This window comes from Panthera onca, chromosome D4 (genome assembly GCF_046562875.1).
Source record: "Panthera onca isolate mPanOnc1 chromosome D4, mPanOnc1 haplotype 2, whole genome shotgun sequence".
In the NCBI taxonomy this organism is placed as follows: domain Eukaryota; kingdom Metazoa; phylum Chordata; class Mammalia; order Carnivora; family Felidae; genus Panthera; species Panthera onca.
In genome coordinates this window covers 94,853,464-94,869,093 of record NC_138351.1, presented here as the reverse complement: position 1 = coordinate 94,869,093, position 15,630 = coordinate 94,853,464, and the positions used below count along the sequence as shown (strand labels likewise).

General features: G+C 48.3%; 1 protein-coding gene across 9 annotated transcripts in view; it reads right to left on the bottom strand.

Moving 5' to 3' along the window:
• EHMT1 (euchromatic histone lysine methyltransferase 1) overlaps nucleotides 1-15,630 on the bottom strand; it is a 153,111-nt gene that overhangs the window by 67,439 nt on the left and 70,042 nt on the right. For 6 of the 9 annotated variants that reach the window (XM_060608063.2, XM_060608064.2, XM_060608067.2 and 3 more), the window contains 4 exons: nucleotides 10,554-11,110; nucleotides 3,369-3,549; nucleotides 660-817; nucleotides 144-332 (listed from right to left, as the gene is read on the bottom strand). In XM_060608063.2, coding sequence (XP_060464046.1) covers nucleotides 144-332; nucleotides 660-817; nucleotides 3,369-3,549; nucleotides 10,554-11,110 — 1,085 coding nt within the window. The remainder of the gene's footprint in view (nucleotides 1-143; nucleotides 333-659; nucleotides 818-3,368; nucleotides 3,550-10,553; nucleotides 11,111-15,630) is intronic. The other 3 variants (XM_060608062.2, XM_060608068.2, XM_078436180.1) reach the window with 2 other exon arrangements.

Here is a 15,630-nt window from a genome sequence, read left to right as displayed (position 1 = left end):
CTCTCCCTCTCTCTCAAAATAAATAAACTTTTTAAAAAAGAGAGAGAGAAGAAGAAGGAAACAGGGAAATGACTGGGGCTGAGAGGGCCAGACTGCCCCTCTCAGGACCGTAAGCCCCTCCCTGAGAGGGGAGGAGGGCCTACCTTCTGGGTGCGGTCGGCCTCTGGCACAACCCCCTTAGAGGTCCTGCTGTCCTCCGTGGGGAACGCGGCGGCCTGCTCGGCCCCCTGGTCCTCGTCCTCATCCAGCTCCTCCGACTCGTCCTCCTCCGAGTCCAGCTCCAAGCTCTCCCCATTCACGTGGAGGGTGCTGGCGCCCAGGTCCTTGTCGCCCTGGAACACGGGCAAGGGCACATCTGTCACTCAGAACCCCAGCATCAAGAGCAACCTGCCAACTCCTGCCAGGGTGTGGCCTGTGGGGTGGGATGCAGAGACCCTGCCGCTGGGGGAAGGGCCAGGAAGGAGGAACGGATGAGGGGGCAGGGAGCACTGGGCAGGAGGCTGTACCCCAGAGCGAGGCACCTCAGAGCCTAGGTTCCTTCAAAATGGACCGAGGTCATCAAATTACCGACAACCTCACATGGTACTCTCGTGGCCAAAGAGGTCCTGACAGAGACGTGGGTTTCCAAGCACGTGTGCAACCAACCAGGCACGCCTTACCTTAGAGCCCACAGTGGAATGAGTTATACTCTTAAACATCTCAATCACCGTCCTCTGTTTTAATACTTTGGTCTTTTTCTTAGGAACCAGGCTATAGGTTCCCATTCTTCGTTTTTTCTTCCGAGATACTGCAGCTGCTAAAACAAAAGGCAAGCAAGCTAAAAAAAAAAAAAAGTCAAAAGGGGACAAGAGAGGAAAAAGAAATACCATTCAAATGTTTTTTAAAGGTAGGTGATAATTCACAAATTCTGATTACCAAAATCATCAGCTTGCCACAAAAGTGACAGGCATTTCTTGTTTCAAGTGGCACAGAGAAAGCTGCTAAGACTTTACAGATCATTTGTTTTGCTCACAATAAACACTCAGCCCTGTGCACGGCAAACACTATGAGCCCACAGCAAGCAGGCATAAGTGTAAGGGCAAACCCACCGCCCACCAGCAACAGGGCCCTGGAGCGCCCTCCACACTTGGTCCCCTGCCTCTGGACGGTCCCGTCTCTAGTACCGGTGCGGCTGCACGAGGGAGGCTGAAGGGGGGGAAGGCGGCCTTGCTGCCCATCACTGGAGATGGGTCCAGTCTGCCTCCCTGAGACTCTGCTCCTCACCCACGACGAGGAGCACACGGCACAGTCTCTAGATGTGTCCGCCTCTAAAGAGAGTGTGGCCATGCAGCATAGGCCACCGTCATTCCCTGGACCGTTTCCCAGCACCTTCCACCTCACCAAGCAGTCCACCAACCGAAGGGAAAGAAGTATGTGAAGCAAACCACATAGGTACACGAGGTCAAGGGAGACACAGGACAGGAAAAAGCAAACGTCTGGGGGTCTGAGGTTTCCAGACAACAGCTGGGGCTCCTGGGGACTGAGGACTCCTAAGCCTGTTCTGAATAAAGCAGCTCCAGGTTGACTTGTTTTATAGAATGAGGCTGTTGGGGCCCCAGGTGGCTCAGTCAGTTAAGCATCCAACTTCGGCTCAGGTCATGGTCTCATGGTTCATGGGTTCGAGCCCCGCATCCGGCTCTGTGCCAACAGCTCAGAGTCTGGAGCCTGCTTCAGATTCTGTGTCTCCCTCTCTCTCTGCCCCTCCCCTCCCCACACTCTGTTTCTCTCTCTCCAAAAATAAATAGACATTAAAAATTAAAAAAAAAAAAAAAAAAAAACAGAATGAGGCTGTCTATAATAATTTTTTTCTTTTTAAGTTCTAGGCTTTAAAAAAAAATCTGAAAACCACTCTTCTAAAGGGATATAAAACCTCTATTCCATTCCATTTTTGTTCCACAAAGCAGAGGAAAAGAGCATTGGAAAAGCATACAAGAGCGTAAACTATGCCACAGTAAGGGTCATGCAGACAGCCCCACATGTGGCATTGAGGACACCAGGCGTGCCTCAGCCCTAGGCCAAGGGGCACACAGGACACTTGAGACAGTCATCCACGCAGCCCTGCACCCCACTGGGGTGGCTCTGAGCGCATAACTGGTCACAAGGAAACACGGCTCTGTCCTTCCTGTGCTAGAACGGGGTGACTGGTACCAGGCACAGCTGTGCCCAAGCTGAGACGGAGAGTAAGATCCACTTTGCAGCCACTGAGTCTGCTTGGCCTTCCTGTTTGTGCTACAACAGGATGGGAAAGGAACGAAGCTCTGGGGCCAGCACCACAGTAATTTAAAATACTGATGGAGAGAAAAGACCGGCTTCAACACTCCGCCCACCCTCCCCCCCCTCAGGGAAGATAGCACAACGGGGCAGAGGAAGGAACGAGGTCTGAAGAAGAAAGCAGACAGAGGCGGTCTACCTGGACAAAGTCACAGAGGGCTGTATCCACACGTGCCCCACTCATCCCAGCAGACCTGACCAGAGGCAAGGAGCACCCCCCCACCCCACCCCGGCAGGCTTTCTGCAACTCCTATGACACTGACAGGTGCACCATCTGTCCTGTGATAAGGCAAGGTGGCCACGGTGGTACTTCCCTCTGCAGGAGACACTCCTAGGCACAGAAGTTGTGGTTTTGTCCCCTTCCCAGGAGGTGACATCAGAAGTGCCTGATACACAGGACAACCTCACAGAAAGGTCCTTTCTGCACTGGAGAGAGTCACCTCATCTCTGTAGGAACTGTGGGTGTCTCAGAGGCTCCAGAGGGAGGCCCCTTGCTCGAGACACGCTCACCCCAGTATACTCCCTGTGGGGCCGCTCCTGCAGCCCCACCTCCTGCAGAGGCCTGGATAAGAGATCAAATGTTCACCTACTCCCTCAATTGACCATGGACAGAAGCTCAAATGAGTGAGAAATGCCCATGGGAAGTGGCTGATCACAGAATCAAACCACCCTTCTCTACAACCTTAACCCAAAGGTCTCCCCAACACACTGCTGTTTCCAACAGCACTTAACTTATAAAGTGGGGGGCAGGGGGAAGTTCTCAAATCTAAGGTCTTCTATCCAATCAGAACAAGGGGGGGGCAAGACTTAATGAAAACAATCTTCATTTTGAGATCGATAACAGGCATAGAAAGCAACATCGGGATTCAACGGGTTTCAGAACAGAGGTCTGACATCCCTCTGCAGGTTTACGGGTGAGCAGAGAAGGGCCCGTCGACCCTGACCCCACTCCCCTACAGCACATATGCATTCACAGTCAACAAGTTTCTAGTTTCGAGAGGTGCGGGTTCAGCACACACACTCAGAGAGCAGAGCCAGTTGTCAGGTCTCCCTATTACCTGTCTGTGACTTTGTGGTGGCCACGTAGCACTGATTTTGAGGTAGTGATTGATGAAGGGGTGGGAAGGGGGGTAAAAGCTGCTGTCGTCCAAAATCAGAAAGGTTTTTGTTGATCTCCTCTTTTGGCTCCTCATGATCTCGAGCTTCTCGAACTTCTCTGGGATCCTTACTGGTTGCATGCTTGAAAACAAAGACAATTAATAACTGTAATTACACACAAGCAGATCGTCACTGAAACAACATGCCCCCAAAACACCGTTCCTTTCCCCCATAAACTTGCCTTGACCAAGAAAGAAGATAAAGTACAAAGCCTGCCGCCATCAGAGGGCCTGGCGCTGGTGCACGTGTGCCAGGACACCCCTTGGATGACGTGGGCCAGCATCTGCAAGCTCAAAATGGTGTTGACAAGAACGAGGAGGAGGAGGAGTAGAGAGAAGCAGCGACAGTGACTGTATGTGGCACACAAGCCCTGAAATGTTGTCTACCTGGTCCTCCACAGGAAGAGTCTGCTAACACCTGATTTAGGTAAACGTATTGGTTATGGAAGTGCTTTCACGGCCTATCATTTTCAAGGCTGCCCTTGCAACATCCTCCCCAAGCCCAATGGCACAACAGATACCCATGCTACATTTTTTAACTTATCTTTTGCTCACAGTTTTACCAATCTCCTAAATCTGTTTTCAGTCTCAGCCTTCCAAGACTCTGGCAGCCTGCAGCACTGTCGTCAGCCCTCATCCTGATTAGCAATGTTGCCTTAGCTCCAGACTGCCTAGACGCAGCTAACCCTCTCCCCTCCATCCACTTCCCTAAAATCACCTGCAGCCTCGAAATACTTGGACTTCATATCAAATTCCATTTAACCAAGTTTTGTTACGCACGCAGTAAGGGCAATAACAGTGAAGAAAGAAGCATCCTTCAACAGTGCTGGGAAACAGGATCTCCACATGCAAAACAATAGAGCCGGACTCTCACCACCCGCTACACGCAAACATTAGTTCAGAATGGACCAACGACCTGAACTGTAAAAAAAACTCTAAAACTCTTAGAAGAAAACACAGGAAAAGCTTCATGACACTGGATTTTGCAGTGATTTCTTGGATATGATACCAAAAGCACAGGCAACAAAAGAAAAATCAGATAAATTAGACTTCTTCAAAATTAAAAATTTCTGTTCATCAAAGGATACAATCGACAGAATGAACGCGCAACCTATATAGAATGGGAGAAAGTATCTGCATATCACATATCTGATAAGCGATTAATATCCAGAATACATAAAGAACTCCTACAACTCAGCAACAAAACAAACCACCTGATTAAAAAATGGGCAAAGCATCTGACTACACAGTTCTCCAAAGAAGACATTCAACATGAAAAGATGTTCAACATCACTAATCATCAGGAAAATGCAAATCAAAACCATAGTATCTCCTCACACCAATAGGATGGCTACTATAAAAACCAAAAACTGTCTATTATACCTCAATTAAACACACACACACACACACACACACACACACACACACACACAGAAAACAAATGTTGAAAAGGACATGAAGAAATTAGAACCCTTGTGCACTGTTGGTGGGAACATAAAATGGCAGAGTCGCTGTGGAGAACAGTTGGGCAGTTTCTCAAAAAGCTAAACATAGAATTACCATGTGATCCAGCAATCCCACTCTGGATATATACCTAAAAGAATTGAAAACAGAGTCTCAAAGAGCTATTTGTACACAACTGTTCATGGCAGTGTCATTCACAACAGCCATGGGGCAGAAGCAACCCAAGGGTCCGCTGACAGGTGAAAGGATAAACAAAATGTGCTCCGGCCACACCACAGAATATTAGCCTTAAAAAGGAGGGAAATCCCAACACCTGCTACAACGTGGATGAACCTGGAGGACACTGAGCTGAGTGAGGACACCATGCTGAGTGAGATCAGCCCGTCACAGGGGACACATCCTGTAGGAGTGGACACTCACAGGAGGTCCTGGAGGAGTCAGAGCCACAGACATGGAGGGGGGTGGTGGGGTGGGGCTGGGGGAGGGGAGGGTCCATGTGTAACAGGACAGAGTCCAGTCTGGGAAGATGAACACGTTCTGGGGACAGACGGAGGGACGGCTGCACGACAACGTGAATGCGCTCGATGCCCCGGCCCTTAAAAGTGAACCTGCTTGGGGCGCCTGGGTGGCTCAGTCGGTTGGGCGTCCGACTTCGGCCTAGGTCGTGATCTCTCGGTTCATGAGTTCAGGCCCCGCGTAGAACTCTGTTGACGGCTCGGAGCCTGGAGTCTGCTTCGGATTCTGTGCCTTCCTTTCTCTCTGCCCCTCCCCTGCTCATACTCTGTCTCTCAAAAATAAATAAACGTTAAAAACATTTTTTTTTTTAATAAATAAATAAAAACTAAAATTAAAAAAAGTGAGCCTGTTTGGGAGCATGGCCAGTGGCTGACAGCCCAAGGGGACTTACATGGCTCAGCGACCCTGTGTGCTTGTAGCTTGGCTGGGAATGTGGCTCAGCCCTGGAGCGCCCTTCCTTCCTCTCCCAGCCCTACCCTCTTCCCCACCACCTCCACAATTAACCTGCCCTCGGCACACAGTTACTACCCACATGTAACTTGTCAGCTCTGTAAAATTCTTCAGTCTCTCTCAAACATACCAGATCTGTCTCTGAAGTCACTGCTGGAGCACAAGAGTCAGAGAATGTTCTTTTCTGTCTCCTACAAACTACCACGCAGAATGTGCAGCCACAGTAACTCTCCGCCTCCACCAGCTAATATAGGCAAATGCAAAAGATGATTTTACAGTATACAGAAACAGGAAGCAAAAATTAAACCTGAGGAGTAAACATTCATATGAGGCTAATTCTCACTTGGGCCCAAAATCTTTAAGATATTATTTCTGAAAATCTGAAAGAAAGAAAAAAAAAAATCAAGAGCTGCTGAACTTGGGTGAAGATTCTAGACTACCAGGGCTCTACTATCAGACAAAAGCAAAAAAGATAAAAGAGACACGATCTGCTTCCCATGCAGGCAGGATAGTGTCTGACTTCACGGAGGGGTGCCCACTGCTATGACAGAGCCTTGAGCACCCAGGCAGCTTAGGCCTCCCCCACGCAGAGGGGCAGTCATGGGCTGTGAAGAAGGTTACCCGCATCGCCACAGACACAACGGGGTTTGGCTCTTGCTGGCCCTCCCTGCCCCCAGCACTCCACGTCGCCTCTCCAGTTCTGCCTGGAGGCCACTCCCTGAGCCACCAGCCAGGCCCATGTTGGCTCAGTGTGAGCTCTCTCCTTCCAGACACTTAATTCCAGGGGCAACTAACAAGGACCTGCACAACTCTGTCATTCAGAACTGCCTCTCTAACCATGCTGAGGGCTCCAAGAGCAAGGCCACATCTTTTTTCCAGAACCTAGAGAATACCAGTGGCTGTGTGAAAGTGGACAGGGAGAATGTGGGGACAGCAACACAAAAGAAGGCTAGGGGACCACCATGCTGAGGCACAATTCAACTAGACTAGTGTCCTGGTCTGCAACACAGGACACAGTAACGAGCGCTTCAATGCAAGGGAAAAAGGTTCCACTTTCTCTGCTCAACAGCGAACAAGTCTAACCCCGTGCTGGCGTTTTCTGACGGTACCAACACTGCATAAGAGAGAGCCTGCTGCCAAGGGACATAGGCCGTGTGGTGAGAACACACCTTCAGTTTTAACTCTTACAAAGAAAATGGGTTTATTATCACAAGCCTGCAACACTCCTCACTGGAATGATTGATTTTAAAACAATTTTCAATAAAACATGGTCTCCTAAGAAAACCAAATAAGACTGAACTGGGTTTGCGGGGCAGGGAACCCCAGGGGCAGGAGAAGCCAGGTCTGGAGCCAGGAGGCTCCATATCAGAGGGGACTTCGGTGACCCCACCGGCACAGCTCATCTTGTTGCTACGTCACTGTGTCCTCCTTCCTCCCATCGGAGCTCAGAGACAGAGGAAGCTTCCAGGTGTGCAGCAGGCAGGGGTGGTCTTCAGGAAATCCATTTCTGAAGTCTCAAAAGTCTTTGGTCCTCTGTCCTTACAACTGACCAAAATGATACGTGTGACAATCAACTGCACACCACTAACAATTATACTAATTCAGTGCACAACTAACATCTGGATAAGCCTGCACAGTCAAGAAATTTCTTCAAGTTAAATTTCATTTGCCTTTTTTTTCCTTAGAGGAATATGTTAGAGTGACAATAAAAGAGCCTCAAGAATAAAAATATACATACTGGAATAAAATCCTGGAAGTAGGAACAGAATAAAAGTATAATTTCAAGGAGATAAACAAATAATATAAAATTTCAGACATGCATTTAAAAACGGATAATGGTAAGCCAAAAAATGGCAGGCAAAAATAACGAACATCACCCTGAACCTGGTATCTAATACAAACACTAAAAATGGACCATATATCTAAAGTTCACATAAAAATAAAAAACTCTCTTAAAAACTACAGAAAATCTTGTTACCCAGGGCTAGGTGGAGAGTTCAAAGACACGATGCCAGAAGCACAGGCTGTAAAAGAAACACTGACGATGTGGATTTGGTCAGAAGGAAAAACTTCTGCTCCGGGGAAAACCCTAATAAGAGGGTGAAGACGAGCCACAGACAGAGCGAAAAGTCTGTAAACCGATCCATGGCAAAGAGCCCACACCCAGAACTCTGAAAGCTCACTAAACAATTAGTTGTAAGATGGGCAAGAGGTATGAGAGACATTTCACCAAAAAGGACACATAGATGTCAAATAAGCACAGGAAGAGATGTCCAACATCATCAGCCATGAGGGGAGTTCAAACTAAAACCATGATGAGGTATCACAGCTACAATAAAAACTAGCGGCAATGCCAAACGCCAGCAACGATGTGAGAAGTTTGACTGCTCATATACCTTGCTTCCGGGAATGTAAAATGTCGTAGCCTGTCTGGAATCTGGTTTGGCAGTTAACTTATAAAGCTAAATATCGAACTAACATATGACCCCGCAATTGTACTCCTGGATATTTAATCCAGAGAAATGAAAATTTGTCCAAAAAAATTCTGTACATAAATATCCAGAGCAACTTTATTGTAACAGCCCCCAAATGGAAACCCCCAAAAGCCATTCAATCTGTGAGTGGTTAAGTTCTGGGACATCCACACCACAGAAAACCCTGCAACATGAAAAGGAAGGAGCCACTGACACAACGTGGCCAGTCTCATTGGAGCTGAGCCGCTCTCAAAGTCCCCACCTTCTTACAGAACACCTGACGTGACGTGACTGTGGAGACAGAGAACAGGGGCTGGGGACAGGGTGGTTAGGGATAAAGAGGGACCCTGGGGACCTGTTTGGTGCTGGGTGTTCACAGAAATCGACATTGTGCTCTAGGCTGCATAAAATGCAGCCGGAGAGACCGGGTGAAGGATATATGGGGGTCTCTCTGTACTACTTTTGCAGCTTCCTGTGAATTCCTAATTATTAAAAAAAAGTTGTTTTTTTTTTTAAGTTTTGGGACATATACAAGAATACTGCAAAACATGGAAATCAAGTCAGGGCCAGCAAGTCTGGGAGGGGTGAGGCCCACACTCTGAGACACAGGAGTCAGGGGATGCCCAGCCCCGGCGATCCTAGAGCAGGAATCATGCGGCAGCTATGGAGGCCCAGCAGCATGGGGCAGTCAGCAGTCCAGCCCCACGGAGTGCCCATGGCTCCCGACAATCACCGCAGGCAGGCTACAGGAAATGCAACAAAGCTCACAGTCAGGCAATATAAAACCATGGAAATAGAGATGAGCACACACCCGGGGAGAAAAATCAACACAAACAGGAGGCACTGAGCCCAAACAGGACTCCCACTTGAGGAAATAGGTCTTGCAACAGATTAGAAGGGGCGCCTGGGTGGCTCAGTCTAAGGTTAAGCGTCCAACTTCAGCTCAGGTCATGATCTCACAGTTCGTGGGTCCGAGACCCACATCAGGCTCTGTGCTGACCACTCAGAGCCTGGAGCCTGATTCGGATTCTGTGTCTCCCCTTTCTCTGCCCCTCCCCTGCTTGCGTTCTGTCTCTCTCTCTCTCTCTCTCTCTCTCTCACTCAAAAATAAAATAAACATTAAAATTTTTTTTAAAACAACAGACTATAAAAGAATCTAATGTCCTTTGAAGGACAAGACAAAATATAACTAAATAAACTAACTGGAGATATTAGGTATGCAAAAAACTGTCAAAAGTAAAATCATCATGATATAGAAAGAACAGCAAGAAAGTAAAGTGCTAAAGAAGAAATCAAAGCTGGAAAACACATAAGGAGCCATCTGAGGAGACAAAAGACCCCATGTCCATGTCAAGAGCTCCACAGAAAGAAAAGCTGTGCAAAGCATTTTTCTAGAACTGAGGAAAGACACACATCTCACACCGACAAGGCCCAAGGGGACAGGCCTACTCATGCAACCCTGGAAGGATGCAGAGAGGAAATCACACATGACCCACTAATGACGAACAGTCAGACTCACCAGCAACGCCAGGTGCAAGAAATCCCGAGGGAACTAGACCTAGAGCTCATCCCCAGCCAGATCAACACAGAACCGGGAAGACAAAACATGACTATGGACATTCTGAGAAAACGCAGCAGGCACCGAATATTCACTGGTGGCAAAAGCCACCTCACCCAGCATGACACTGGGATCTCGCTGCTTGTTCCCTGCTCCCAGGGGCCTACCATGAAAACAGGGCGTGTCATCAGGATGTCCCTCGTCCCTACCCTCGGTCACACCAAGAAGCTAACCAAGTTCCTGACTACTTCTCTCCAGAGTCAGTGCTCAGCCTTCCTGTGCTGGGATGCAAGCCCCAGGCCCAAAGCAGAGGAGGAGGTCTCCACACGAGCATCTGATGCATCTGGTCTTAGCGGGCAACCGACACCCAAAAGCAGCACAAAGCCCCGAAGGCGGGCTGGGAGGGGTCATCTGCCGGTGGTTCACACCTGAACTGTCAGCAGCCTTTCCTCATCTTCCCAGGCCCACAGACAACCACCTGTGGGGCAACCACTGCCATTTACTGGCCTTTCTCCTTCACGCACAGAGTCCGTCTGCCGTCACTGTGACAAAAGCGAATACAAACAGGAAGGAAACAGCGCAACAGACACGAGAACAGCCCCGTCCCGACGAGGATCGCATTACCAGGCCCAGGATGGATTTTGGCATGGTCTTCCGTGCCCTGTGAACCTTGACGTCGGCACCAGGGCCAGAGGGCTTCTTGTCCTCCGTGTCTTTACTCGCTTCCGCAAGCTTGGCCGGTGCTGTGGCTGGCGTCTGAGAAAAAGCACTAGGAGTCCTCCCTTTGCCGGAACCTCCGGGAAGGGTTTTTGCAGCATGACCAGGAAGCGAGGAAGCCAAAGTGCTGGTAATCCGCATGGGCTGTTCCTGCAGGGGTGGTTTATTCAAGAAGTACCCATTGCTCCCGATGACAGAAGTCTGTGTGAAGTCATCTGTGTTGACGTGGTTTTGCTTCCCCGTCTCACTGTCTCTGTCTGAAACCCCATTTTCAGCTATCCGAGCTAGTTTGTTGGTACCGTCCTGTGGGCTGACCGCTGTGTTCTCCTGAGTGTGCTGGGCTGCAGTCACGTGGCTGCTGGCCTCGCTCTTTCCACAGGACCCATTAGCTTCGCCGTCTGAGGCCACGGGGCCCTCTCCTCCCTGCTTCTCCGATGCGCCTCCATCGGCTGCCATAGATATCTCTGTGAACAGAGGAGACGGCGTCAGAGGTTGTGGACCTGCCCTGCCATGACACGACCCACACAACAGTTACCATTTCTCTAGGTGGTCTACATAAAGCTATCCAAGGGAAAATCATTTCACGTCATGTACACAAAGATTTAAGGTCAGAGTAAATGTAAAATGATGTGTTAGGGGCGCCTGGCTGGCTTAGTCAGAAGAGCAAGCTACTCTTGATCTCAGGGTTGTGAGTTAAGCTCCGTGTTGGGTTAAAGAGATCACTTAACAATAAATTTCAAAAGGGGTGCCTGGGTGCCTCAGTCACTTAAGCATCCAACTTCGGCTCAGGCCATGATCTCACGGCTCCTGAGTTTGAGCCCTGCAACAGGCTCTGCACTGACAGTTTGGAGCCTGGAGCCTGCTTCGGATTCTATGTCTCCCTCTCTCTTTGCCCCTCACCAGCTCATGCGCACATTCTCTCTCTCTCTCTCTCTCTCTCTCAAAAATAAATACTTTAAAAAATTAATTTAAAAATAAAAATTAAAAAATCTTTTAAATCTAAGAAAATAAAATAAAATGTCTTAGACATTAACTTTGGAAGTTAGTTGGTTAAAGTCTAGAGAAGGCCAAACCCTGAACAGGGGAATCTGCCCTGAGCTCAGACATGCTGGCTATCTGTCCATCCTGTGTGGGAGGTACACTAAGGGCCTGCAGTCCTGCCTTGGGGGACACAGTGTAAAACCAGAAGCACAAGATAAACACTCCTCAAGATTCCAAAATATTACACGGATTTGCATATCCACCAGGAACAAACACACCACTGTAAAATAAAACTGTTTAAAGACAGAAAGGTTTCAGAAGTAGCTTCACAAGAACAAACTTAAAGAAAGTGGGTAATAAACCAGAAAAAGGGTCCTATTTTCAGTATATCAGTCAGAAAGCCCATTACAAACCCCTGGACTACAAGCCTATTCTCTATAAGAGCTCGGTCTCCCAGGACAGTTCTGACAGACCTTGTCTGGGACCAGTTATATATAAATGCCTTTTAATATCAGAAAATCTACAAAGATATGTAACCTCATGGCAGACCAAAGCAGAAAGCCCATGACTACACTATGGATGCAGAGAGAGCTTCGGTCAAGTTCAAGACTCTACCCATCCCAGTCCCTTTACTCCAATAACTCTCACGGGAGACCCCATCGTTATGATACTGTCTGTCCCTCTGCCCTAGAGTGTCAGGTCTGCAAGGAGAGTTCTGTCTGTCTATCCACGACATGCCCTGAGACAGAAACAGGGCCTGGGACACAGTATGAGCACAGTAAATACTTCCTAAATGATTACACAACTATAAATTAAGGGTTTTCATTTAAAGTTTATTTCCTTATTTTTGAGAGAGATAGGGAGAGAGAGGATCCCAACCAGGCACCGTGCTGACAGCATGCAGCCGGGCGTGGGGCTCACACCCACAAACTGTGAGATCAAGAGTCGGGACACTCAACCGACTGAGCCGCCCAGGTGCCTCTCCACCACCTTATTCTAAAATATTGAGGGAAGAACAATTTTCCCCAACACCAAAGTAAATTATGAAAAAGAACAGCAAAGGCACAGGGAGACAGGTTCCCTCCCCTGGAGAAGGGTACCACAGGCCTCTCCACTACCCCACCACAAGAGGAGCTGGGGTGCCTGCTGGTCACAGCAGGGTCGTGGACAGCAGCCCAAGGGGGTGGGCTGGACAGAAGGTAGATTTCCCAGGTCACAGCTTAGACCTGCTGGTTCTGAATTTCTGAAGGTGGGCTCCACACATCTGGGCCTCACCGAGACCTCCAGTGGCTCATCCACAAATCTGAGTTTGAGAAACACTTGTCTTAGGAGGTCCAAAAACCTCAAAGCTGACAAGGGAAAACGTAGAGAACAGATCTGTGACCTAGAAACAGGGAAAAGCTTTGTTATTCATCAAAAGCATAAGTTGTAACAGTAACAAGAAAAGATAAATGTGATTACACAGAATGATGTAACAAGATATAGGTATCTGGTCTCTGCCCCTGGCTCCTGACACAGCTCAGGAAGGGACTCTGGATGCGCTCTTGGATGGGGCTGGTCACCAGAAACACAAAGTCACAGTAAGAAGCTTGGACTCCATCCTCCAGAGAGGGGAGAGGGGCTGCAGACTGAGTTAATAATGCATCATGCTTACATGAGGACACCGCCACAGAAATCCCCGAACCACAGGGTTCGGAGAGCTTCCAGGGGGGTGAACACACCCACATGGGGAGGACGGTACGCCCAGAGAGGGTAGCGAAGCTCTGCAGCCCTTCCCCAGTACCCTGTCCCATGCATCACTCCCACTGGGCTGTTCCTGAGTTCTGTAAGTGTTCCAGCAAATTACCAAACTCGAGGAGAGCGTTGTGGGAATCTCCAATTCACAGCCCATCAGTCAAAGTCGTGTGTGCCCTGGGGACCCTCTGCTTAGGACTGGCATCTGAAGCGGCGGCAGCTTTGTGGGACCGAGCCCCTGACCTGTGGGATCAGCCCTGAGTCCAGGGAGACAGTATTGGAACTGAGTTGCTTGTGGGACACCCAGCTGGTGTCACAGAGAGCTGGAGACCTGCCTGGTGTGGGAAAGCCCACAGGCATGGTGTTGGCTTGTCCTGAGAGTCTGGTAAAGAAGGGAAGGGCAGTGTTCCTCTCAGAGGTCGGAACTGTAGCTACCTGCCATTGCTACCAGTATCTGGCCAGAGCCACCAAGCAAGAAAAAGTAACAAAGGGTGCCGGGGTCAGAAAGAAGCAGCAACATTCATTCCTAACTGACATGATCCCATGTAGAAAATCCAAAGTAACCAACAAGTAAGCTGCCAGAACCAAAGGCAGAGTTTAGAGAGACTGATTATAGAAATGAAACCTAATCTAAACTGTATACCTTATATAAAAATTAATTCAAAATGGAAAAGAAATGTAAGTGTAAAACTATGAAACTTTTAAGAAAAAAAAAAAAAAAACTGAAAAAAATCTTCAGGATCTAGGGGTAGGCAAGACATCTTATCCTTGACACCAGAGCACAATCCCTAAGAGGAAAAGCAATAAACTAGACTTCATCAAGAGTAAAATTTCTCAAAACTAAACAGCAGCAACTCCAAACAACAAGGAGACCGCGCTTGACAGCCACGGATGGGAATAATTACCAACACAGACAAGGACAGGACATCACCGCCGTGCACCGCACTATTGCTGCAGTGGTTCTGGAAAGTTTTGGCAGCTTCGTCCAGGACTAAACACGCACTTAGCACGTGACAGCAGATGTGGTCATGGGCATTTACCCCAGAAAAATGGAAAGCTGCGCCCAAACCAAGATGAACACACATGTTCACAGTGGCTTTACTGCAGCCGATGAGAACTGGAAACAGCCCAGATGTCCTTCAGAGAGTGAAAGGTTAGACAGATGTAGTCCATCCACACACAGACTCCTACTTCAGAAAAGAAAGGAACAAACTGCTGACATGTGAAGTAACCTGGACAAATCCCCCAGGAAATGATGCTGAGTGAAAAAAGTCAATGCCAGAAGGCAGCACTCAGTACGACCCCATCGACAGAACACTTGTGAAAGGACAACACCATGGCACTAGGGCCCAGACTCGCAGCCAGGGCGTAACTGCAGGGGGCCATGGGGGAGGAGCCCCTGCACCATGAAGTGCTCTGCATCTGGCAGTGGGAGGGCACACAAACCTACACTGTGATGACGGACCAGGGATAAATGCACACGTGTGCGAGTAAAGCCAGGGAACCCGAGGAACCCAATACGCAGATTGTATCGACGTCCATATCCTGGTTGCGCTGTCATTACAGTTATGCAAGATGTCACTACTGGGGGAAACTGGGAAAAGGATACATGGGCTCTCTCTGTATTAGTTCTTATAAATGCACGTGGACCTCAATTACCTCAAAGTTCAGTCACAAAAAGATAAAGTGCAATGGAAAACTGGAAAGTAAAATTTTAGACACACCATTTACAACAGCATAAGCAAATACAGAAGAATCATGGCAACACCTGTACACCGAAAACAGTAACGTGTGGCTAAGAAAATTTTAAGAAAAGTAAAATAAATGGAGATATAAAATGGCTTGTCCATGAAACAGAAGACTCAACATCGAGTCTTACATGTGAGTCAAGGAGCTGAGCTCTGACCCGGTGAAGAAAAGAATTCTCAGTGATGGGCATTCAGCAGAGATCCCGAACAGCTAACACCTTACTAGTAGGACTGAGCTACACCTGCTACCTGAGAAACGTTTCTCACACAACGGCAACAAACCAACTATTAACTGAAGGTTACTCTATTTCAGTGCTAAAAATGCTTACAAACAAACCAGTAAGAGGCCAAATTTGTCTGTGAATTAATCAATCAAGTGCCCTGGAAAAGCCCAACAATCTATTAGGGAACAGGGAGGTAGGGCAGACAACCAAACATAACATCGTGTTCAAGCCACAACAATATTATTCAAAACATCTAACCAAAATCACAAGACCTGTGAGGAAAAAGAGAATCCACAA